This window comes from Cydia pomonella, chromosome 14 (genome assembly GCF_033807575.1).
Source record: "Cydia pomonella isolate Wapato2018A chromosome 14, ilCydPomo1, whole genome shotgun sequence".
Classification (NCBI taxonomy): Eukaryota; Metazoa; Arthropoda; class Insecta; order Lepidoptera; family Tortricidae; genus Cydia; species Cydia pomonella.
Genome location: NC_084716.1, coordinates 21,130,310 through 21,157,203, shown reverse-complemented (window position 1 = coordinate 21,157,203; position 26,894 = coordinate 21,130,310). Strand labels below are relative to the sequence as shown.

The 26,894-nt window shown below is 37.7% G+C and overlaps 1 protein-coding gene across 1 annotated transcript; it reads left to right on the top strand.

Moving 5' to 3' along the window:
* The first annotated feature begins 3,021 nt into the window (after positions 1-3,021).
* Positions 3,022-6,901, top strand: LOC133525190 (fatty acid desaturase 2-like protein FADS2B). Its single transcript, XM_061861466.1, has 4 exons — positions 3,022-3,169; positions 3,692-3,805; positions 5,658-5,786; positions 6,854-6,901. Exons 1-4 carry the CDS (start codon positions 3,077-3,079, stop codon positions 6,893-6,895), a joined length of 378 nt encoding a protein of 125 aa, XP_061717450.1. The 5' UTR covers positions 3,022-3,076; the 3' UTR covers positions 6,896-6,901.
* The last annotated feature ends 19,993 nt before the right edge of the window (positions 6,902-26,894 follow it).

Below are 26,894 nucleotides of genomic sequence, written 5' to 3'. Positions count from 1 at the left end.
CGTAATGTATGAAAAGTCATCTGTTTGAAATTTCAACGCTGGTCTCACATGAAAAATTGTTCGATACGACCTACCCAAACCCAATTTAATTGAAAAAGCAACCTGTATTTTGGTCCTTTTAATTGGTGCACGTGAGCAATGAGAATGGAGTGCTGTTGTCAATGCGAATTCAAAGAAATGCCGGCAGTTACTTAGAAATGAGGTTTAGTTTTTCTACGGTCCTTTGTAATAGCGGAACAAAGCGTAAAGTATTTTGTTTATTATGACTTCCGAGGTTGGTAGTTTGACCTAGGCCACAAATGATATTGGCTTTAGAAAGGTATATTCGGACCAAGCTAACTTCCCCACTTTGTCTTCGCAAAGCCTGTGCAGAATTGGCTTGGTCCGGTAAAGATACATCAGTATTGCGATACAATGAGGAAATACCACCATCCAGAGCATCCTTGGTACAATGCCTCAAGGGCCTATTTTGTAATTTAAATGTTATACTTATATAACGAGTATAATCATACCCTTCTCTCCAAGGCATGCCTTACTATTCTGCTATGACCAGCTTTAGAATAATCACTTCAGTTGGCATTCGCTCGATTAAACAGAGTCTTCACAGTTGCATATGAATTTAAAGACGTTTTGATTTTTTTACTAATCTTTCAAAAGTTTTATGTTGCTATGATATTTATTTATTTATTTAACCTTTATTGCACAATACAAAAAAGTACAAATGGCGGATATTGTGAATTCAGAACAACTACGGCATGAACTACAATGTCTTTTTCCTGTTTGGATCATAATTTAGTTCAGTTACGCACTCCGAAATTCTTTAAAACGACAGTAGGTACTTTCCAATAATGTTAGCGGAGGTTTTGCGACGTCAATGGAGCCTGCCATAAAGTTGATGGCTAAAGTAAGTGGCCGTTAGGGCAATTGGCCTTTACGGCGCATAAAAATGGACTAATTGATGGCTCTCATTATTGCTGGTTTGGGCTACTGTATGACGTAGTTCAGGCGTAGTACACGAGCGGTATTTAGATGAAAATGGAAATCTTTGTTTAATGATTTATAATTCACATATAAAATTTATCAGCCCAAGACAGTATATTATTCTCTGATAGAATCAAAACTAAGATATAGTATTACATTTTGGGGAAATAGTTACCAATATAATATTAACAGAGCTCTTAGAGGTATAATACAAAAGAGCATACCTCCATGGGACTCGTGTATACATTATTTTAAAGAACTAGGAATTCTCACGGTACCCTGCTTGTAGGTATGTCTTGGTGCTGCTGACAAAACTCCTCAAGAATGAGTCCTGTGAAGAGCGATATGACCGCTTACTAATGCGCACCAAAAAAATGAAATTTAAGTTTTGCCCTAAACACAAGGTCGTTGCACATTCTGCTGGTCATCAAGCCATAAAACTGTTTAACCGGTTGCCTATTGAATTGAAAATCATCACGAATAACTTCATAGGGAACTGAAAAGATTTTTGTTAAGAGGTTGCTTTTACACCGTACATGAAATTTTTGACAATGTTTTAAAATAGGCCGTTTTTCTTTTTTAATTTATGTAACGCTCTCCCACGGGCGTGTGTAAAGTGTGCGTGTATTTGTGTGTGTATGTGTGTTCTGCTTCTGACTATTTTTTTTAATAAGCACTTTATTTTTAAGTTTGTTATAGTTTTAATTTAATTTACGATGTTTTTCAAACACAATATCTATATTGTTCGTTAATAAATACTATGACAATGACATATGAATATCAAAAATACCACATGTTTCCCACTGCCACATACCCTCACAGCCTTGAAAAAATACCAGCGCAATAAACTCTACGAGACTCAATTACAGATAGTATATAAATCTGATAAATAATGGTTATTTGTTTTTTGCTAATTGATTAAATTGATACTCGAGTAAGCGAAATAGCCCGAAAACGAAAAAGTTCAAAAATTGGAGCCTTGAGCGTTGCGGGTTTGTCAAAACAGAAGGATTAAAAAACCTTTGCTTTGCTTCAAATTTTCCACCACTCTAGCTCAATAAATCTTGTATTGCAGTTAGCCAATAACACTTGAAAACAATGGAAACAGGACTCTTTTTAAGAAAACTTCCGTACAATGTTCCGCTTTCATTGTCTTGAGTGTATTTGCCTAGTAAATAAGTCACCCCACAATGTTCGTAGCTCCATGGAACATATAACGAGTATCACACGTCGGTACTGACGCGCGACTACAGTACAAACATGCTTGTTGACTATGTCAGGATTACGCCCTAAACGATTTCATCATCAATATTTGTACACGTTCCATACTTATTTACGAGCAATCTCACCAACTTAAACATTATTGTAATTAGGAGTTTTGAGAGTAATTTCTACTAGCTCTGTTTTCTTTTTATGTATTACTATTTCTAGCAAAAAAACTAACCTGACATAGATAGATATACACCGTGGGCCAATTATACCCGACAGATTGTAACCACGCATTTTTTCGTAATATTAATTACAATATAAATTATTTAAAGCTAATCTATATGAATTTCCATTATGACAGTCATAAGTAAAAAAAACAGTAAACAGTTTAGTGATTATAATAGATATTTTAAGTCATAAGGAGCAAAAATGTTATATGCGTTTCGGCCAAATTCACTAAAAAATGCTAATTTTCCGAATTTTATTTTTTGCGTTTTCTGCACATGACACGTTTTTTCTTTACTTTAAACTTTAATGTCTGTCAGTAGGTATGTCTAAACCAAGTCACAGCTAAAAAGGCGTTTTTCATTAAGATATAACAGAAACAAACTTCCACAAAAACTTACATTATCTCTAAAACAAGATGGATTTGCTAAGTTTAATTGGCCCACGGTGTATATTGATTTAAGTTTCAAGCCAAGTTTTATGTTATTTCAGCAATGTCGTTTTGAAATGGGAGTGTACTTTCGATTGTACGGCGGCGGCGTTGTCCGTGTGACTCTTAACGAATATTAATTAACTAAAAATCCTTAATTATATAATCTTTTTTTTTTCAGGAATAGCGCAGGCTTCGTTCGTGTCAGAACTAGGAGGCGGTTGCGCCTACATGGCCGGAGCTGCTTTAGACCCTGGCTCGCATGTTAAGAAACTAGCCAAGGACGCAAGTGACTTCGCAAAATTCCCTGACAAGTCCAAACTGGTGAGTTTTGACATTGGAAATGTCTTTTCGTTCGCTCCAGTGTAGGCTCCAATTTCATGAAAAAGTGCTATCCCCTTATATCTTGGAGAGTTCCAAAGATATGATATTCAAAAAAGGTTCAAAATACGCATCTTTAGAAGAGCTGCAAAAAGAAAACGAAAAAATTATGGCCGAAATAGTGAAAAAAAAAAAACGAAGAATGATATCAATAATTTGAGAAAAACTCCTCTGGACAATTTAGTCAGCTACAATTTGAGCCTAAAACAAAGACGATCAGGTGAAGGGTTTGCCCTGTAGCCTAACCTTTTTGAAAAAAGACCTACCTTTTGTCGAAGCGCTTCGTCGTTTTTTGAACCCTCATAAGTATCACAAAGTTCCCACGGCCACCTCCTGTCTCCATGATCAGATCAGCTCACAACATTAAAAAATGCTTGTTAACTTTTTTGTTTAAAAGTTACTTCTTTCAGATTATTTTATGAATAAAGCATTAACCTACAATACCTAAATAATATTGATTTCCAGCCGCAGAAGATCTTCACATGGCAAGAAGTGAAGCAGTTTGACGGCGAGCAAGGTCGTCCCATGTACCTTGTCATTGACAACAACGTCTACGACTTCACTGACTTCGCTGATATGGTAAGCTCATTAATATAGTTGGGTATATAGACGAATATAATGTAACTAACGCATGTAGTCACTAGTGTTGGTAGAAACACGAGTCTTTTGAGTCTAAATTGAAGAACTCGACTTGTTTTTCCCAGACTCAGAGCTTAAAAAACTTCTAAGTCTTTTAAGTCTCGAGTCGAGTATTTTATTGAGTCTTTTTTTGAGCGCTACTCAAAAGGACTCGAGTCTCCGGATAAAGACTCAGTCAACGATTTTATAGTTTTTACCTAAACAACAGTAAAGTAAATAAAGCCTATTGTATGATTTGTTATGTACATCCATGAATTTCACATAAATATCAAATCTCAAACATTTATTCAGCAAATAGGCCACAGGGGCACTTTTACATGTCCATTTTTACAAACAATAAAAATTACAAAAAAAACAATTACAAATATGGAATCGATGAAATAATATATACTTTATTAGAGATGTATACTGTCTTTACATGTCAAATTACACACAACAAAAACTATGATAAAAAAATAAAACCAACAAATATTAAAATTCTTTAGAGATGTAAAGACAACTCATTTCGAATTTATTTGTAAAAAATACAAGTTCTCCGAAAAGGACTTAAGTCTCTACAAAAGACTCGAGTCTCTAATTAGTTGAAAAGAACTAGAGTTCCATCTTAATTTTGTGTGTCTGAAAAACTGAGTCGAGTCTTAAAGCAGAGAACTCAAAGGATTTGAGTCTTAACCAACACTAGTAGTCACTCGTGAGTGGTTAAAAACGAAGTCAATCACATCTTAAAATATGTATAGTTCGCGTCATCCAATGACGCGCAGATTTGTCAAATCTAACCTTTAATAACATGATAATACGAGTCAAGGCACGCGTCATCGTGAATGACACGATCTATATGAGTAACGTCTGGATTGGTCCTGAGGGTCACGAAGTTAGATTCTCCAGCCTGAACGAGCGACCTTCACCAAGCAGTTATTCTTATTTACGTTTATTTATTCAGACAACAAGATCCACAAATTTGTTAGTACTTATTATTAAAGCTAAAACCTAAAATCTATGTTAATATTCGTAACTAACTAATGACAAAGTATTTTTAATTAAATGTTGCATTATTGAGCACTCATTCCTTACAGCTAATGTCTTCAGGAGGCTGTTCACCGACCAGTGTTATGACCGAACGGTTCCAAATGGCGGCCGTTCCGTGGCCGGTTCCCTGACACTGCGGGGTTGCGTATAATGCATCCCAGTCATAATTTGTTTTGTAGTTTACAAGTGCTAAGATATATTATATAATGTGTATGCTAGTTTTAAGGTATTTATCTATGAGGCTGCTAGTTGCCTGAATTCTTCTACATTTTTTTATTCATTTTTAAACCATATAATTTAGATTAGTATAAATCAGCCAATGTTCGTAGTGCCGCGTCCGCTACAGAAAACTATCGCGAGCCCAGACTTGTGGCCGAGGGGTGTAGGGATCCTGCGGCAACCCACTGAATGTTACGCCGGAGCAGATGTAGCAACGGAGCCAAAATGCTAAATAGTGTTGTGTTATTTTTAAGTACCTACTTTGTGTTTGTTTACCTACAGTATTTGTTTTTTACTTGCCTGCATTTTTTTAAAGATTCAAATAATAATTCTATCTATCTATATTACAAAATATATTACAAAATTTAAAAAAAAACCGGGCAGGCGTGCAAATATTGTAAAATCACAGACAATATTTACAAAAGCATAAAATAATATAAATAGGTGTTACCACAGTTGCGAAGTCAAGGATATATAAGACAAAAATTTAGAATTTAATAATAGGTACCTAATTATGTCAGTATATTCATTTTGTTCTATTTTACAGCACCCAGCAGGGCCAGCGCCGCTAAAGCAGCACGCGGGCAGCGACGCGAGCGCAGCGATGCGCGCCGCGCGCATGCCCAGTGTGGTCATGGATGTCTTCATACACCGGTTCCAAGTCGGCGCCGTTGACGTGAGTACCTGAGGAAAAATACTAAGTTTTAAGAGGAAAGGGGACGGCCGCTTCTCCATACAAAGGTAGTCCTCATTTTTCTATTTAGATATTGACATTATGGAAAATATTTTTGCATAATTTGATGTATATTAACTATATCTATGCCTTTACGTTTGGCTTTTTTCGATTTTTTGATTATTGTAGAAATTGAGAGCGAAAATAGATTTCATAAAAAAAATGAAATGCTTCTAACTCTTACAATAATTAAAAATTCTACTAAAATCAAACGTAGAGACACAGCTGTGGTTGATATACAACCAATTGTGTCAAAATACTTTCAAATGTTAACCCTTTTCTAGGCATAGTACGATTTATCGACCACATACGCGCCATTAGAATTTCAACTTTAGCATTCCGATTTAAGGCTCAAATTAGATTACACTTTCAGGAAATGTTATTTGTCTTAAAGCTGGATTAATTGTAATATATTTGGATTTTTTGGGAAAACCTTGTATCAAAGCCTGGAAAAGGGTTAATTATCCAGAGAGGAAAATGAGGACTACGTTTGTATGAAAAATCGATTTCGCGCGGGTCCTCTACTTTCGTCTTAACTTCAACTTGATTTATTTTATTTTTATTTTATTTATGATTATGTTATGTCTTACATATAACAATGTATTTAAAAAAACACATTTAACCGATTTGTAAGACCGAAGTGATCTCAGAAGTGCTTCGTGAACAAAGTTTTGTACAAATTACTAAAAATCCTTAATTACTTGAACTATAAAATTTTGACGACCGGTCTGGCCTAGTGGGTAGTGACCGTGCCTATGAAGCTGATGATCCTGGGTTCAAATCCTGGTAAGAGCATATATTCGTGTGACGAACACGGATATTTGTTTCTGAGTCATGGGTGTTTAAATACATAGATTTAAGTATTTATAATTTTATTATATATTATATATATCGTTGTCTAGGTGCCTACAACACAAGCCTTGTTGAGCTTACTGTGGGACTTAGTCAATTTGTATAATAATGTCTTATAATATTTATTTATAAAAAGATATTGCATTTATTATTTTCAGAAACCCCGGAATGCAGAATTCGAGAAGCCAGCGATTGTATGATGTGCTATTCAGTGACAAATGACAGGTAGGATATCTTAATGACCATCATTATTTTCGGTTTTAAAGTTGCAATTTCGCATTGTTGCAACCATCGAAGTAATGATTATAGTAGATTGTTAACCATGGGATGAAATGGTGCCTTTCACCCGAGTTAAATACTACTTTTCATTTCGAATAAGAGAAAAGTAAAAGTGTATTTAAAACATGATTAAGTATACACTTACATAGTACTTCTCAAAAAGCATATAATCACTTCGTGTACAACTTAAGGGATTTCTTAATTAACTCAGAACTTGTGCTGATAAATATTGTCAGAATCCTGAGCACAAAAAAGTTCTCGATGTGCTTCTTCGTAATTAATGCCCTCAGGACGTCAGCGATGGTAGGAAGGCATGAAAAGGGAAATAAGCCTAAAAAACAAGTGACTGGGTGGAATAGGTTTGTAAGTGACGCACATGGGGTGGCTAGGCAAAAGTTTCGTGAATGGACACTGAGCGGCCGACCTACTAGCGGTTGTCTTTTTAAAGAGATGCGTGAGAGTCGGAAGATATTTAAATCACGTTTAAAATGGTGTCAAGATCATCAAAACCAAATTAAACTGGACATTATTACCTCTCATCACTCAAAAAAAGACTTCCGTGGCTTCTGGAGGTCCACTGGCAAAATGAAGCATAGGGCGGGGAGCCCGGCTAGTGTTGATGGTATAAGCGATCCTAAAGGCATTGCCAACCTATTTAAGGACCATTTTTTTTATAAAGTCTCCCTTAGATCAGTCGCTGGGGGAGCTCGATGTTGAGACCTATGATGAATACCTAGGCCCGGGTTATTCAGCCAAAGATATTGATAAAGTCATTAAATCAATGTCCAGGGGCAGATCCCCGGGACATGATGGGCTCAGCATTGAGCACCTCCAGAATGCTGGTCCTCACATATCCAGGGTGTTGGCAATGTTCTTTACCTTGTGTATGAGGCATTCCTATTTGCCCCTGGATATGATGCGGACAGTCGTCGTACCCGTGGTAAAGAATAGAACTGGTGACTTAGCCGACCGTAATAACTACAGGCCGATATCATTAGCAACAATTATGGCCAAAATATTTGATAGTGTGCTTAATTCACAGCTAAATGAATGTATTAATCTGCATGACAACCAATTTGGTTTCCGACCACGTCTGTCTACAGAATCTGCAATACTGTGTCTGAAGCACACTATCAAGTATTACACTAGGAGTAAGACCCCAGTTATTGCCTGTTTCCTGGATCTATCTAGGGCTTTTGACCTGGTTTCCTACAATATACTATGGAAAAAACTGCAGAAATCCGGTATACCAGCGGAAACGGTACGTATATTCAGGTACTGGTATGGAAATCAGGTCAACAGCGTTAGATGGGCTAATGTGCTGTCTGAGGAATACAGATTGGAGTGTGGGGTGAGACAGGGAGGTTTGAGTTCACCAACGCTCTTCAATTTGTATATTAACGAACTGATTGAGACGCTCAGCAGCATCCATGTCGGATGTCATATAGACGGAGTGTGCGTTAACAACATAAGTTACGCGGACGACATGGTGCTTCTGAGCGCCTCGGTCTGTGGTATACGAAGACTGTTCAATGTGTGCGAGGCCTATGCTGCTAGTCACGGTCTGAAATATAATGTTAAAAAAAGCCAGTATGTCGTCTTTGAGTGCGACCGCAACAAATATTCGGAGTTCCCCGCAATTGAGCTAAATGACAGTACTATGGACCGGGTAACCCAATTTAAATATCTAGGCCATGTGGTTGCGGCCGACCTCAAGGATGACATGGACATCGAACGGGAGCGGAGGGCATTATCGGTGCGTGCGAATATGATAGCTCGAAGGTTTGCGGGGTGCTCCAGGGGGGTACGGGTTACTCTTTTTAGAGCTTTCTGTACTTCCCTGTATACCTGCAACCTTTGGGTTCAGTATTCGCAGCGGGCCTATGGGGCTCTCCGCGTCCAATATAATAACGCGTTCCGGGTGATTGTGGGACTGCCTCGCTTCTGTAGCGCATCAGGAATGTTTGCGGAGGCGCGCGTTGATTGTTTTCAGACGACCTTGCGCAGGCGCGCCGCATCCCTGGTGCGCCGGGTGCGGGACAGTCCCAACATCATCTTAAGAATGATAGGGGATAAGCCTGATTGTCCGCTAATGCTACACTGTGCGGGACTACATTCCCCTATGGGTTCCATACAGTGGTAGCTGGTAGGTTAAGTGTGTAGGTTTAGGTATAATTTTTAGGCTTAAGTACTAACCCTTTTCAAACTGTTTTTTTTTTTTCTTTGTAACAAAATGTATGTGTCACAGTTACATGAAATAAATGTTTTCAATTTCAATTTCAATTCAATTAATTAACAATTTAGGTAAAAGTATCGTTATTTATGAATGACGAGTTAAATATAAGAATGGAAATTGTATAACAAATCCCATAACAACGGACCACTTTCAGAACATGACAAATTAAATAATAAAACGTTTTCAGGCTCTATGGGTTTCCATAAGATTTATAAAATATCTACGAATTGATAAATATACGGCCTGATTCAAACATCATGGAATTTCCTCCCACGGACGCTCCGGCTGTGGAATGAGCTCCCTTCCGAGGTTTTCCCGAGGGTCTACAGTATGGGGTTCTTCAAAAAAGGAGTGTACAGGTTTTTAAAGGGTCGGCAACGCGCATGTAACACCTCTAGGGTTGCAGGAGTCCATCGGCTGCGGTGACTGCTTATCATCAGGCGGGCCGTATGCTTGTATGCCACCGTCGTGGTATTAAAAAAAAATCACGATATGTCAAATATTAGGTTAAGATATGATATGGATCGGATATGTCAGTATCAATAGTGACGTTTTAAAGACCTAATATTTGACGTGTTTTAAACTTCGAATTGGGCCGGTAGTCTGATATTACTCGTTTAATAGTAGGAATAAAAGACTAGTGAAATTAAATAGTTCCTATATACAAAATTGTTGTTAATTTCAGGTCATAGGCGGCAACTGTACCCCTAGTGTAAATAAATTCGATTTCCAAACGTGACGTACGCGTTTGCGTTTAGTCTCATTTTGTATTGGATTTCGAAAGAGCGCGCCAAGCGGGACGTTTTGGAAACTCAAAATCCTATACAAAATGAGACTTAACGCAAACGCGTTCGTCACGTTATGATGTCGATCAAAGTTACACTAGGGGTACTGAACACTGAAATTCAAGAATGTGTAAGCAAGAAAAAACAGTGAATCAGACTTTAAATATATACTCGTTATCCGAAAAAAACTTGTTTTCTTTAACAAATCAAAAACCTTGTTAGGTAGTATTAAAATGTATTTTTTAAACCAATCACAATAAGGGCTCCTCTACACGTGGCCCATCGTACGCCAGTCTAAGGGACGCAGCTATGCAGTGGAATGAGATAGCAATATCACTTGTTCCCTCTAACGTATAAATGCGTCCCTTGGACTGGCCTACGCTGGGCCATCGTGTAGAGGAGCCATAACAGTTTGTAAACGAAATAATGAGATTAACAAGCAAAGCTGCGAACGGACAGACATACCATACCGAAACGACGAAACTAAAAGAGTTACTAGTTGAATACGGTACAAACAGCAACACTCTTAACTGTCCATCGATGGACCTTATACCTTTTGTAATAAGGACCGATGGGGGGGGGGGGCAGCAGTGTGTGCGATGGTACCCTAAATTGATATTTAAAAAAAAACACTTTTTTTATTTCTTGAAATACAATTTTACAGCATTACAGCAAAGGGGACTTTATCGATGCGAACCGTGAGTTTTTGACTTTCGCGCGACAGACAGAAAATCGCGAACATAGGTCTCAAATTGTTACAACTTTTTCACAAAAGCTAAATATATAGAACTTCTTAAAATCGGCAATATCATGTTTGAGGGAACGTATTGATTGCTTTTTATTTAAACGTACAATAATATATATTACGCGCTCCCAGATACGCACATCCGTCCCGCTCACGCTCAGCAGTGGCAGCATGGTTCTATTTTTATCGCTTATCACTATGCTCGTCAGTTTCGCGCTTACATACTTGTTAGAACGTGACAGGCATGGTGACAAATGATAAAGAGCCGACCATCTTAGCCTTACAGTAAGAGTCATAGAAGAACATGAACTTAATGGGCATTAATTTAACTAAAACAAACAGGAAAAACATCTATCTATGTAATATCCATTCCTCGTAGGGATGCCCCAGGCTCAGGGATAACCTGTTAGACAATGTGTAACACTTATAAACACTCAAGATAAGGCATAAGTGAAGTTGTTCGTGCCAGTACTCACTTATCTATCGGATTAAGATTACAAAATACTAACTACAGTCTTCTTATAAATACACGTCATACTAATTAAATGACTCAAGTATAACTCACGCTAGATCAGCCAAAGTCAGGGCCGAGACTTCTGACACTTCGTTTTCTATAACAGATGATCGGTGATCAGTGTGATCACTTGTTTTCTACAGAAAACAAGTGATCAGTGTGATCACTTGTTTTCTACAGAAAACGAAGTGCGGGATGCCTCGGGCCAGACCCAGGCCGTTCTAGTGTGAGTCAGCCTTTGATCTCCACGGTTTGATCTGAGTTAACTGTAGTTTACTTGAAGTGATCAGACAAGTAGGTATTTAGGTGTGTAAAGTATTCCAAGCAACTTTTGATAATATTTATACCAAAAGCAACGAAGTACAGTCAGCTATGTCAGTCTGTGCTACGTGCAGAGAAAAGGTACCCCCCCCCCCTGCATAGAAGTGTGTATGCAAAGCTGCTACGCGAATAAAGCTAATATTGCTGACTGCAGTCTGACTGTACCTATTCTGGATCCATCCACGCCACTATACATACACCGTGGGCTGGTCATAAAGAGCAAAAAAAATTATATGAGTTTTGGCCAAATTCAATTTTTTATTCATTAAATTTTTGCGTTTTTTGCACGAGACACGTTATTTCTATTTACATCTAGGCGAAAAAAAAAACATTACAACGAACAAGTAAAGTTTTTCATTTTATTTACAAATAAAAATTGCGAGTTTGCTTTAAAACTTTAATGTCTGTCAGTAGGTGTCTAAACCAAGTCACGTAGTTATGGAGTGTGGATTTAAGAGGAGAGAAATCTCTTAAAGCTATAAATAATAGTTCCAAATTTCTCCACAGTAGCGCTAGAGTAGCTAAGAACCTAGGCGAAGTGAACCTCGTTATTGACGGAGTGAAGTGCGCTGTCTATGATTTGATTTTTTTGTTCAAGTATTCTAGGTATTGTAGCGCCACCTATTTAAGGTTTTTTGATGACACTTTTTGGTATATGGAGATTTCTTTTCTTACCTCCACCTTCCGTACACGTAGTGGCAGCGTCCCAGTCATAAAGGCGTTTTTCATAGTTATTACAGAAACAAATTTTTAGAATAATTGACAGTATCGATAAAACAAGACCGATTTCAGAAAACTTTGTATGAAATTTTAGTCTCTAAATGCGGTCACCTTTAAAATCTGTCAGTTTTTATCAGCCTCCGTTGCATAAAATAAATTCATAAGTTAAGCTTTTCGCAGCTCGTGTTGAACGTTTACATTTGCGTACTACACTGAAAAAAATAGATAGCCGAACTGGTTTTGTAACTTTACTAAATAACTAAACTACGGTTATAAGAAAATAAACTTTGCATACATTTACAAACTTATTTTGTAGTGTATACCCAGTACCTGAACACTGATAGCCAAACACGGTTTTGTAACATATAACACATAGTTCGCAAGTCCCAATTTTTGTGTAAACAGTAACCAAAATTTTGTTACAGTTATGCAAACCATTTCTTTCAGTGTAGGAGTCTTATTCATAATTAAGGAGCATTCCGTGCCCGTCTTGTATGTACACACGCAAAGATTTGCCTAAATATTAATTTTTTATAGAAGATAATAATGCTCTTATTGAAGTTTTCGTTTGTACCGCACAAGTGTTAGACAATTGTTGGCAACCATGGCGCCCAGCGTTGAAAGCACTACGAGGAACCGCTACAGCGCCATCTATCGGAGAGCTGCGTCATAGGACCAGGTAGCCGCCGCCCCGTCTACCTGGACTGGCAGCAGACTTCGGCGGGGATACCGAGCCAATAAAAGGGGCTGCACGACCTACAGAGCTCTCTTGTTCCCGCGACTGTCGTTAGGGTTACTTGATGTAAAATTGTAACGTACTTTGTAATTAATTTGATTATATAAATTATTTTTAAAAGTCCAGTATTTCATATTTACTTATCATTGTAATAAATCGTTTACATCAGAAGTGTGATTACCTTCGTCCAAATGGGTAAGCGTGGTAAACGTTCGAAAGCTAAACGGAAGCGGCAACGGTCAAGTTCGAGTTCATCGAGCGTCGTTAGCGTATCTACCGGGAGAACTCCGTCACCTCCACCACCAAAGAGAAATAAGGTATCACATAAAGCTGATACCCAATCTGTGAGTACAAACAATGCTCCTACCTTGAATAATATGATACCAGAGTTTAATCCACTTAATGACGATGTGTGTGCTTGGCTCAATATAATCATGAACTACGCGCGAACCTTTTCATGGACTGACGAAATGATCAGGTATCAGGCTTTAAACAAATTGAAAGGTCCCGCCAAAATATGGTACGACTCTCTCTTGCGCACCGATTGTTCTTGGCCCTCGTGGAAATGGGAGGATTGGAATAGGAAGTTAACATCTAGTTTTCAACGGCGTCGAAATATGTTTGAATTATTAAAGGAAATTGTTGAAAATAAACCAAACGATAATCAATCTCTTTATGAGTTCTTTTTCGAACAGAAATGCAAAATTGATAGGTTATCGTTGGGTTTTTCGGAACAAGACATTATTTCGATTATTGTGGGTAATATAGGAGATTGCGGTATAGGAGCAGCTATCGAAGCCACCAATTTCGGAACTAGTGATAATTTAGCAAGTTTCTTACATGGTCGCGTGTATAAAACATCTAAGAACGCGAAAAATGTAGGCGCGATTTCTCGTGACGTTCCATCGAAAAGTGAAACACAATCGTCGACAAGGCAAAACGTCTCTTCGTCTGGGTCTTCAGTTTCACCTAACGTATCCGAACGATCCACCACCGCACGTAATAATAATACGCAACAACGAAAACAGATCAAATGTTATAACTGTGGCGGTAACCATACAAAAGCAAATTGTGATGTTGTTGTTAATAAAAAGCAATGCAGTTACTGTAATAAGCAAGGACACTCAGAAAATGAATGTTATCATAAAAAGAATGCAGTCAAAATAGAGAAACACGAAACAAAATTCGTGTCTACCCCTAATCCGCGGAACAAATTTATAAAAAATATTCGTATTAACGATTTTGAACACGAAGCTTTTGTCGATTCGGGTAGTAGTTGTTCACTCATCTCTGCACATTTGGTTAAAAAACAGGACGTAAAGAAAATTACGCTGCCCTTGCCTGTTACATTGCATGGCTATAAAAAGCAAAACACAGATACAGTTACGCACAAGATAACAGTTGATCTGAAAATCGATGCGGTTTGTTTGACAGGAATAGATTTTTACATTATCGACGATTTAGCAGATTGCGACATACTGATTGGTAGGAACGTGACCGAACGCGATGATTTAATGTATTCACGAGTAGGGAATTCACTGAAGTTTGACTATGCGTCTTCATTTAAGGAATTCTGTAATACAGTGACCGATCTTGAGTTAGATGCTGATTCTCACCAGAACGAATTGATGGCGCTTTTCAGAAAGTATGACGGTTGTGTCGCGTCAAATATTAAAGATTTAGGTAAAGTCAATGGTCATGAAATGACAATTAACCTAACCAGTCCTCAACCAGTTCAATGCAGACCTTTTAGAGCCTCTATTCCAGATCGAAAAATAATTCGGGAAATGGTAAATGAACTTTTAGAAAATAACATTATTCGTGAAAGCAAATCACCGTATGCAAGCCCAGCTTTGCTCGTTAACAAGAAAAACGGCGAAAAAAGGCTCTGCATTGACTATCGGGCTTTGAATAAAATTACAGTTAAGGACAAGTATCCCATGCCACGGATTGAGGAACTGATAGATAGACTTCAAGGCCATAAATGTTTTACAAGTTTAGATCTGAAAAGCGGATATTATCAAATCGCCATGAGTGATGAATCAATACCTAAAGGCGCGTTCGTTACAGAAGACGGGCATTGGGAGTTTTTAAGAGTCCCGTTCGGGCTTGCCAATGCCCCTAGCTGTTTTCAAAGCATGATGAATAAGGTTTTGGGGAATTTACGGTTTGGTAATGTTATTCTTTACTTAGATGACGTTTATCTAGTCACTGAAACAGTTGAGGAGAATTTGAAACTTCTAGAGGAGGTTCTAATAATATTTAAAAAAAACGGACTGACTTTAAACCTAAAGAAGTGTCACTTTTTCAAAAAGGAGATTGATTTTCTCGGATATAAAATTAAACCAGACTGCGTTATGCCGAATGAGAAGAAGTTAGAAGCTGTACACACATTTGCCGTTCCTAAAACCGTCCATCAATTGCGGCAATTTCTTGGTTTGATAAATTATTTCAGGAAATTCATTAAAAACTGTGCCTTAATTTCGGCCCCATTAACTAAATTATTGAAAAATGACACTACTTGGGAGTGGAAGCCAGTTCATGATGAGACGTTTCAGTTGCTTAAAAATAGATTAACGTCAGATAGCGTTTTAGCAATGTTCGACCCTAACAAAGAAAATGTGTTATATACAGATGCGAGTAGAGACGGCATCGCCGGAATACTAATGCAGGTCACAAACGAAGGTGAAAAACCTGTACATTTTTATAGTAGACAGACTACTTTAGATGAAAAAAAATTCCATTCTTTCGAATTGGAACTTTTGGCGATCGTTTGTTCCCTGCAAAAATTCCGGCTATACCTATTGGGGTCAACGTTTAAAATTGTCACCGACTGCAATGCAGTTAGATTTGCCCTGTCCAAAAAAGAGATAATTCCCCGGATTGCCCGTTGGGTGCTATCCACGCAAGAATTTTCATTTGATATCGTGCATCGCGAAGGCACTCGGATGCAACACGTCGATGCATTAAGTCGCAACCCCGTGCCATCCGGGGAAAAATCGGAAACTGAGGTCATTATGTCAATAACGGAATCTGATTGGTTGCTTTCGGTACAATTACAGGACTCAGAATTACAAAGAATTAAAAGCATTATTGAATCGGGTGACTTAGCTAGCAACAAAACTATTTTTTCCCAATATGAATTACTAGGCGGAAAAGTGTACAGAAGAACTGCCCACGGTCGTCGCTGGGTTGTGCCAAAAAAATGTATATGGCAAATAATTAAATGTAATCACGACGACCTAGGGCATTTCTCTCTAGACAAAACGGTTGAGCGAATAGGAAGTCAATATTGGTTTGCAAAAATGAGACACATTGTAAAAAAATACATAAATAATTGCTTAAACTGCATCTATCATAAAAACAAAGGCGGACCTAAAGAAGGAGAATTATACCCACTTCCCAAATACGCTCAACCGTTCCACACACTACATCTAGACCACCTAGGCCCTTTTGTGAAAACTAAAACTAAAAATGAGTATTTACTGGTAGTTGTTGACGCCTTTACAAAATTTGTTTTTATCTCGGCTGTGAAATCAACAAAATCAGCTTGTGCAATAAAAGAGTTGGAAAACATTTCAAAATCGTTCGGTAACCCTAAGAGAATAATAACGGATGCTGGGTCATGTTTCACTTCAAATGAATTCGTTGAATATTGTTTAAGTAAAAATATCCATTTGCACACTATAGCAACTGGGATGCCACGTTCAAACGGGCAAGTGGAACGTTTCAATAAAACAATTTTAGAGGCTTTAAAAACAATCGGAGCGGATACGTCGGATGATAGGTGGGACCAGTATATCAAACCTTTACAGCAGGGCTTGAACACTACATTCCATAAGACAATTAAAGCGGTCCCGAGTGAGGTATTTTTCGGTTACCGATTGCGCATGGACAGTGATAGTTTAGCCCCGGATAATGACTCTCAACAATTATTAGACGTGACAAAGTTGCGCGAGATAGTTGATGAAAATATTAGAGCTGACGCCGAAGCACAAAAGCAGAGATTCGATCGATCAAGAATCAAAGCACGGAAGTATACTGAGGGTGATTTGGTTTTAATCAGAATCCAAAGTCAAAATAATGACGGCAAAAGTAGGAAGCTGCTACCTACATTCAAAGGTCCATTTCAAGTTAAGAAAGTATTGGGTAACGATAGATATGAGGTGACGGATGTAAAAGGTAGTGAGAGAACCGCAAAAAAGTATACTGGCATTACGTCGGCAGAGAATATAAAACCATGGATAAAAATTGATGAATGGGACCTAGCTTAATCAAATCAAAAGTATGTATTGTGGCTATTTATTGTCTAATATTATAAATATATAGTTTTTTTTGAAGTTTCCTAAGATTTAAAATATTTTATTAACGTAATTATTTCAAGATACGAAAGTAACTTTACTGTAGTATGTTTTTTTTTTTTTTCTGCATGCCTATAGTTTTGAGCTGCCGTGTTGGCAAGGGAAATAACAGTTCTAGTAAAATAAATAGAAACTTTATTTCTACAATAAATTAAACATATTAACTTAAAATAATATATGATATGATATTGCGAGTCAAGATAAAATGCATTGTTTACGGAATCATTACGGCATGCAAATATTTCTATCATAACTACCATCCAAGTTAAGCTTAAAAGTCTTAAGTGCGGCGAAATGCCCTTTAAGTGCAAGTTATTCCGATGTACAAAGGCCAAAAAACTAAGTGCGGCTACAGCCCTTTAGTCGGTGCCTGGAATTCGGGACTTGAATGGAGTAATGAGGAAACTTTGCTAGCCGAGATGTTTTCTGTCAAATAAATGTACAATTTATACTAATTATTATGATTTGGGTGTGTTACAGCATTTCATCTTAACTCGTGAGGTGCCCGAGGCGGGCCCCTTGCAGGAGGGCCGTGTTGGCAACCATGGCGCCCAGCGTTGAAAGCACTACGAGGAACCGCTACAGCGCCATCTATCGGAGAGCTGCGTCATAGGACCAGGTAGCCGCCGCCCCGTCTACCTGGACTGGCAGCAGACTTCGGCGGGGATACCGAGCCAATAAAAGGGGCTGCACGACCTACAGAGCTCTCTTGTTCCCGCGACTGTCGTTAGGGTTACTTGATGTAAAATTGTAACGTACTTTGTAATTAATTTGATTATATAAATTATTTTTAAAAGTCCAGTATTTCATATTTACTTATCATTGTAATAAATCGTTTACACAATTTGGAATACTTCATAATAATTTGGAATATTTATTTTCTTATTAGGTAACTCTAATATAAGTATGTAATAAAATGAAGAATTCGTGTTTGAATCCCGAACCCGCGAACACCTACACAAGAACACAAGTATTTTTATTCCGGAATATATTATTGAAGTTTTTGAATTATTTTATAACTCATTAGCAACTCTGTCAAAATTTACGGCAACCGCAAAAGTTAAAGGTATTATTCTGTCTTAACACGCAAAAAAGTTGTACCTACCATTAGAGAAGTCATTAAATTATGTGCCATATTGTCGTGCAATAAATTTCAAATTAAAACTGTTTTTTCTATTGTTGTTACGACCATAATATTCCACCGTATGAGGCAGGTGTCCGACCCGCTGCGTCTAGCGATGGGCGATTTTTTCCCGCGAGTGTTTTAGGTTATGCCTTGATCATACATAATACGTACCGAGTACAGTGTCGAGAGAGTGCATTCGGCCGAGTATCGAGTACAGAGCACTCGGCCGAAGGCACTCTCTCGCCACTGTACTCGGTACGAGTAATCAAGGCCTTAGAAAAAGGATTTTTGAATAAGAAAATTACCTAAATGCAGATATAATTAATCGGTTGACGACTTTTGCGCCGCCTGCAAGAAGCGAGACGAAGAAATTTTCCTAACAGAAAATAACTCGCTCTTCGCTTCTCGCTGATCGATGGCGGTGGGAAAGCTACCGGATTTACTGTCAGCTTTCTATAGGAGTGTTGTTCTTCTTTAAAAAAAGTTTTGTACGGAGCTCTAAAAAACACCAATCTCAAAAGTGTGCCCGTGGAGCATGCCGTTGTTCGGTTGTTGCATTTAATAAAGTGATAGCTGGATTGAATAGTTGTGGATTGCCGGGTTAGTCAACACTGACAGCCCAATTCGAACTTGTGCGTCAAAAATTTCCTACACTAAACACACAAATGTTTGACAATTTTAAACTTTGAATCAGGCGAATTTTAAAATTAAATACTATACGATGGCTCGGATATGTCAGTGTCAAAAGTTTTTTCTTGAAACAAAAACGTCACTTTTGATGGTTAAATATACGATTCATGTCGTATCTTTAGGAAATTTTTGACGTATATTAAAGTTCGAATCGCACCGTAATCCTTCATTAGTTGTAAATTTCAGTTCAGTTCAAATATACTTCTACACAAGCAACCTGTGGGCTGATTATACTCGTAAACGGTACAGCGCTCTGCGTGTTCAATATAATAACGCTTTCAGAGTGCTGATGGGTCTGCCCAAATTCTGTAGTGCATCGGGGATGTTCGCGGAGGCGCGGGTAGACTGCTTCTATACCACCATGCGCAAGCGAGCGACATCCCTTGTGCGCAGAGTGAGGACCAGCTCCAACAGCATTCTGAGTATGTTAGCAAAAATATTGGATTGCATGTATTTGAATAACTGCTGCTTGATACACGCACGCAGTAATAAATAATTGTACAGTGTAGTTATTAAGTATAGTTATGTATAGATAGTTATAGTTCTAACACTTGGATAAGATTTACTAACACAATGATCCCCGATGGTCTTAAATTAAAAAAAAAAATAATAATAAAAAAATAATAATAATTTATTCATGTAGGCCTAGCAACAAGCACTTATCAATAGTAAGACAGTATTACATATTATTATCTTATTCTAATATCAGAGCAGTTCATTGATGTAAATATTATTCCATATATAATAGTAATGAATATAATTCATAGATCTAATTTAATACTAAGAATTTCACAAAATATCGTCAAACAAAAAAAAAACAATTGTATAAAAAATACTAGTCTAGAATGTTTCTAGAATAAATTCTAAATGTCATACAAATAAAACAACAAAGGAAGTACATACCAAGTACATACATTGGAATATCCATTTCATCACCATTCAAAAATGGTAAATAATTAATCATTTCGAATCACAATTAATCCCACGTTTTGCAGTCTCATAATACTCATAATAGTAGGTAATCTATGAGGCCATGACTTGACAAGTATTGGTAGATATAATATGATATATAGGTAAGTAGGTAGATTACGAGTACAAATTATGTTATGTTAGTTATGAAAAAAGCGATTTACGAATCCTTCCTGCCATCTTAAGAGGAATTCCTAGTTGCGATTTTTCCATACAAACGCTCTCGACTGATTCCTCCCTGGATTTTCAACCTAGAGCAGTGATTTTTTCAAATAAGATCAATATCATCAATATCTGTGCCGCTATGTTTTGCTTTTTTGGATTATTTTATTTTTAAGAAAGATACAGCGCCTCGAAAATCGCAAAAACGGCTTAATTGAATTGGCTGTAAAAAAAGGCACAGTATACAAATATGCCAAAAAATATCCAAAAAATCAAAACATAGCGGCATAGATTATTTCTTCCTCTTGCAGTTTCCAAAATTTCATAAAGATTGATTGCGTTTTGGAGGAGGAAACAGTCGAGAGCGAAACCTCGATTTTTGAGTTTTTTGCGTGTGAATTTTAGTCCGAGCTGCAGTTGTCCTTATCGCACGAATTAGAGGCGGAGACAGTTTCTAAATATACGTACACAGAAGGAATAGTGATGGGCATTAACATGTTAATGGTTAAAATGAGAAAAAATACACCAAAAACCAACAGTCGATCGCCGTAATATAACCAAAATACCACGTAGTTCTAAGAAAAGGGTGCCATGTGTTTTCACACTCATTAATGTAACTATTATGTTATGTACCATGGTTTCGTAATAAAGATTTATATTCTATTCTATTCTAAAATGTACCCGTAATGGCCTGTCACTTCAAACCGTTTTTTTGTATTTTTTTACATTGCAGGTCATGTAGTGCTTATGTTTAGTTATGTTTACTATTAAAGGCCTGTAAACAAAGCTAAGTAGGATAATAGGTACAACCTGCTTATTTTGATTAAAACATCATAAATACCCATTAACAATTTGATTGTCTTGCATTGCTCACACTTGTGCGTCACAAGTAAACCACTAGATAGCAAATTTACATTACGGCTAGCCGATATCAAAATAAAGGCCATTTTGAAATGCGGCGGTTCAACGATTAAGGTATGTTGGGATAATACCGGATGTGGGTGAAGAACGTAGCAAATTCATTTCTCCCTAATTTGGCGTTCTTTTTTAATGTTGGCAACATTGTGTAAGATGCCATTTCATTGCCTCGACTGCCAGTGTCCCAGCGCCACTCAGGGATATCAGGCTCGTGCTATGCGCAATCACATAGAGCAAGGTAAATTTCGTGTATCCGATCTTCGCCCTTTTTTTTATACTACGTCGGTGGCAAACAAGCATGATGGTAAGCAGTATCCGTAGCCTATGTACGCCTGCAACTCCAGAGAAGTTACATGCGCGTTGCCGACCCTAACCCCCCGCCCCTCGATGAGCTCTGGCAACCTTACTCACCGGCAGGAACACAACACTATGAGTAGGGTCTAGTGTTATTTGGCTGCGGTTTTCTGTAAGGTGGAGGTACTTCCCCAGTTGGGCTCTGCTCTAGATCTGGAATGACATCCGCTGTGCTGTGCCCTACCACACAAGGCGAGATGACATTCACAGTGCCCATTACCTCTCTTTTGGACGTAGTTTAAGGACATACCCGGGTCTGAAAAGGACATACCCGGGTCCGGATTGCAAGTCGCACGCTCTTACCGCTAGGCCACCAGCGCTTGCAGCGCAGCGCAATCATGTAAAATATAGATGCACAAGGCGAGATGACATTCACAGTGCCCATACCTCTCTTTTTGACGTAGTTTACGGACATACCCGGGTCCAGGCCCTGTAATTTATTTTGTGTATTGTGATGAAAATGTGTTTGTTTTTGTAATTGTGTTAATGTATAATTTCGTTTTAGATGTTTATTTATAAAACAATCCAATCAAAAACAGACCTAGGATTGCTGTAGACCAATATCCAATTTTGACCCTTCCAGGTAAAGATCGGAAAGAAACAATACGATCTTTACCCATTTAAAAAACAGCAGTGTAGGTCAAATTTTAAATTTTCTTCAATTTACCTACTTAATTATCACATTTATTGTTTTCTTGATCACACTTTCGTACCCTTATTATTATCCAGTACCAACGCGACGGTAAATCAAAAGGAAAAGATTTAGGTAGTCTATTTTGTATGTATGTGTATGTACACCTACTTACTGACAATGACATTTTTTTAATTTCCGCTGCCCAAAGGTTACCTGGAGATTACGTTTTAGCGATTAGACCGCATGTTGTTTACCTGTGCTTATGTTTCTGTTTTCTTTTGTATTGTTTTCTTTATTCCATTTTTTATTCCATTCTTTTTAAAACCTTTCTACATAACATTAGGTCTACTTGGGTGGCTTACAAGTTAGTATTTTGTTTAATATCTTGTAAACAGAAAAACTATGAAAGTTACAAGAAATCAAACAAAAAACTAACATGTATACCGCCGAAGTAGACCTAATATTATATAGTACGAAAGTACCTACACATACGGATGCACATGTAGATGTGAACGCACACATATATAGTTAGTTTCGGATACAAAATAGAGATAGCACTTCGAAATTAGTTTCCTTAAAATGCTTCAAGAGGGCTCTCTTTTCCTATATATTTTATTCTATTACTTTACTCTTTGCATACGATCCTTACATTTTATCCAAAAAAAGATTGTATATCAACTATATATATAATTGCAATATTTTACCGTCAAAATCGCAATTGTAAGCACATTGTTTACTTATCAAATTGCCTTATGACATAAGTATCAAAGTTTGAGAGCCACAATTTTACCAAATGTTTGTATCAGGGTTAAGATCGGATACAAAAATACGAAAAATAGAACATTCGCTGACAACTTTTAAATTTGTATTGTTGGCTGCAATTTATATACGTAGGAGAAGGCTAAACTCCGGACCTATTTCTTTGTGATACCTTATTCTCTTTCCATTTAAACCAACTATTATTCACCATCCGATGTTACCCCTTGATGGCAAAACACTCGTTACCCTAAAAAAAGTACGTTTCATCTTTACACGTGTACAAAACTAAAACCTTTATATATTGAAGATTACCAAAATTTAGGCTGAATCTACGGTTATTATTTAACGATTTGCTCCGTACTTCAAGAATCTGACACGATCTAGAAAAAAATAATCGCGAGTTCTCTCAATTGGTCCCAAAATTGTCCGGCATTACCCAACATACCTTACCCAGATTGTCATTGCGATACGTTCTTCAATAAGACGGCACAAGTTTAGCCCCATCGTACTGCAGACCGAAGCAAGGACCTCATTCTTTTTTGTAGTCTTTATCTGAATTAATTACTAGATACAGTATAATATAATAAATAAATAATCAATATAAATAAATATTATAGGACATTATTACTCAAATTGACAAGTACCAAAGTAAGCTCAATAAGGCTTGTGTTGAGGGTACTTAGACAACGATATATATAATATATAAATATTTATAAATACTTAAATACACAGAAAACACCCATGACTCGGGAACAAATATCCATGCTCATCACACAAATATATGCCCTTACCAGGATTTGAACCCGGGACCATCAGCTTCGTAGGCAGGGTCACTACCCACTAGGCCAAACTGGTCGTTAAAATAATAATTAAAAACAATATTATGTGATAACATCAAAAACAACTTGTGTCGGGCAGCGCAGGATGAATTCCGGCCGGCTCGCCGGCAATGTCAACGGAACGGCGCGCAATGAGCGGGCGCTCGCGTCTCGCATCTGTGTGCGCGCACTCACACTTAGATAGCTCCCGCTCCCGCCCACCGCAGCGCGACAGAAACATAGCTTCAAAAATTCGAGATTTGAAAAGTTGCTCAGCTAGGAATTGCTCTTAATTGTAGTGACGGCGAAGTAAGTAAAAATAATCATAGAAACATTTATCCCATCAAAAATACAACGTGTCTCTAGTAGAGAGACTCTCTACCCGCTGGACATAGATGAATAGGATGTGTTGATTAGGGTATTCCTAACCGATGTACAAAGTCTTATTCCAAACGAACAGCTTTTGGGCCTAGCAGTTTCTAACTCCATACTCTAACACTTCTAACTCCATGACCCCTTGATCGAGCCTGCTCATAATTTAATGAATAAAATATTAACAAATACACGTTTACCAAATTTTATTTAAATTAGAATTGCGAATATTGCGTCATAAACTATCCTCTGATGGTTCAGTTTAAAACTCTCGAAATGCTGGGACGTGCCCCTAGCCGGCCATGTGTTCCAAGTTGAATGTAAGAACATCGCTTCGCTTAGCTCGTTGGTTCGATAAAATATTTGCCTATCAAGATATCGGCTTGTCTGGCACAGATAAAGCAACTAGTGTATTCTACAACATTACGTACTTATCATTTATTGTCATGGATAATTGTAATTTAGATAAAGATAAACTATTTTTTATCGACGAAAATCACACAACCCTATAGTGATATGTGAAAGACTTGCAAAAAAAAATGTATGTGTACGTAGTTAAGTTCTTAATGATTTTTAATTATTTCACTTTTTACGCAAGTGCAAAGGAGTGTATTCTTAATTAACTTTAGGGTGTTAAATTATTCACAATTGTAAATAAATAATAGTACATTACCATACAAATGCGAAAAATAGGAAATTCGAATCGAGTGGCAATAAATTAAAACACGACCTGACCCGAGTTGCGAGTTGCTAGGTGGGCGGTAAGGGAGCACTGCCACCACCCTAATGTTATTTCTTTACTTTCTATGATCTGAGTTAAAAACAGATCTGTATGGAAAATCTAAAAACTGAAATGAATAAAAACACAACCAACACGAGCCACCACGCGAGCGGAGAAGCGAGCCGTCAGGGTAGAAGGACGTGAGGGTGGGAAACCAGCTGGGGGATCCCAAGCCGTCTCGGAAGTGCGGGAGGGCGGGAAGCCAGTTGATGGACCTCCGAACGTAGCAGAAGGTGGGACTCTGAGCTCTGGTAAGGAGGATGGAGAAGCACAACAAAGAGTAAAGCAGGGTACTCCAGATGTCCTACAACTGGGGGGCCTAACGCTAAGAGAAGAAGAGGAGCTGCTTCGGTTACCAGCGGGGGGGGGGGGGGGGAACCGTCAGGGAAATGGGGCACTCAGCTTGAAAGAGATAATAATAGAAGCATACCACAAAGCACGCCCGGAAAAACTGGTACATACAGGAAAAGGGCAACCATGGTGGAACTAAGAACTACAGAAGGTAAGAAAGAAAGTGCGCAGGACAATGGAGTAGCAGTTAAGAGGGACGACTCTCAGAGCTGGGACGCATACAGAGAGATCAGGAATAAATACACCAAACTGTGTGTTAATTCACTATCGCATAGTTATAAGTATTAATTTTATCGTAGATTTTGATAAAAGTAAATGTAAATAAATATAAATATTATAGGACATTATTACACAAATTGACTAAGTCCCACAGTAAGCTCAATAAGGCTTGTGTTGAGGGTACTTAAACAACGATATATATAATATATAAATATTTATAAATACTTAAATACATAGAAAACATCCATGACTCAGGAACAAATATCCATGCTCATCACATAATAAATAAGTATAAATGCCCTTACCAGGATTTGAACCTGGGACCATCAGCTTTGTAGGCAGGGTCACTACCCACTAGGCCAAACCGGTCATAAAAAAGTAATAATAGGAAAATAAACCCTAAGCCATAGCGATTCTATCTTAACCTCAGTTGACAATAACAGTACAAACTTGTGGAAAATACGTTGTATTTTGGCGGGCGGAAAATGTTTCCTTATAATAATTTCGCCTGGCAACATTATCGGTTAAACTTAAAAAAAACTGTACTTCCTCTTCCCTTTTCGTATCGCGAACATGTCATGTCGAGTGCAGCTCACTGCGCTAATTGTTTCGTACAATATTACTCGTATCGTCTCGGTTTATCTAAAAGATTCAATTCCATCTGCAAATTGTAGACGGCTACTTAGTTGAAGAGGCACTGCTCCTTCTCCATTTCGGTGTCTACGCTGGTCAAGGTTACTCGGATTCGAGGTAAGTCTGGACGAGCCAAGGATCTGGGGATCCTGTGCCAGCCACCACCGAGAGTTGGACCATCATCCACAGCTCAGCAAGGTGACTGCTTTTTACAATTTACCTGGCCTATCCCAAATTCCACGGTATATCGTCTCGTAATTTGTTCGAATACAGTTCACATAACATTAAAATATCGAAGTAAAATAATCCAATTAACACTTGTATTGTTTTGTATTTATTTTATACAAAACAATACAAGTACATTTTAGGGCTTACGCGAACACACTTACATGCATATTAAGTGCAATAAAATGTGCTTAATTTTCGTAACACAATGGAACCTAAGACTATGAGACTGGATGAAGGCGGAACAGTTGTTAACGGTACCGTGAAATGGGGTGAGTAAGGGACAAAACTGACATACAAACTTCGATAAAACTTGATTTTTACATGCGGCAAACTGATTTTTATACATAATAAATGTTCCAGTCGTTTGGATTTTAGTTTTTTTATGATTTTGTGTAGTTCAATTGTATAGCTTTAAAGATAAATACGAAATAATTAGAAATCCCAGCTCACCCCGTAGTAGGGGTGAGGAGGGATTTCATTTTAAGGTG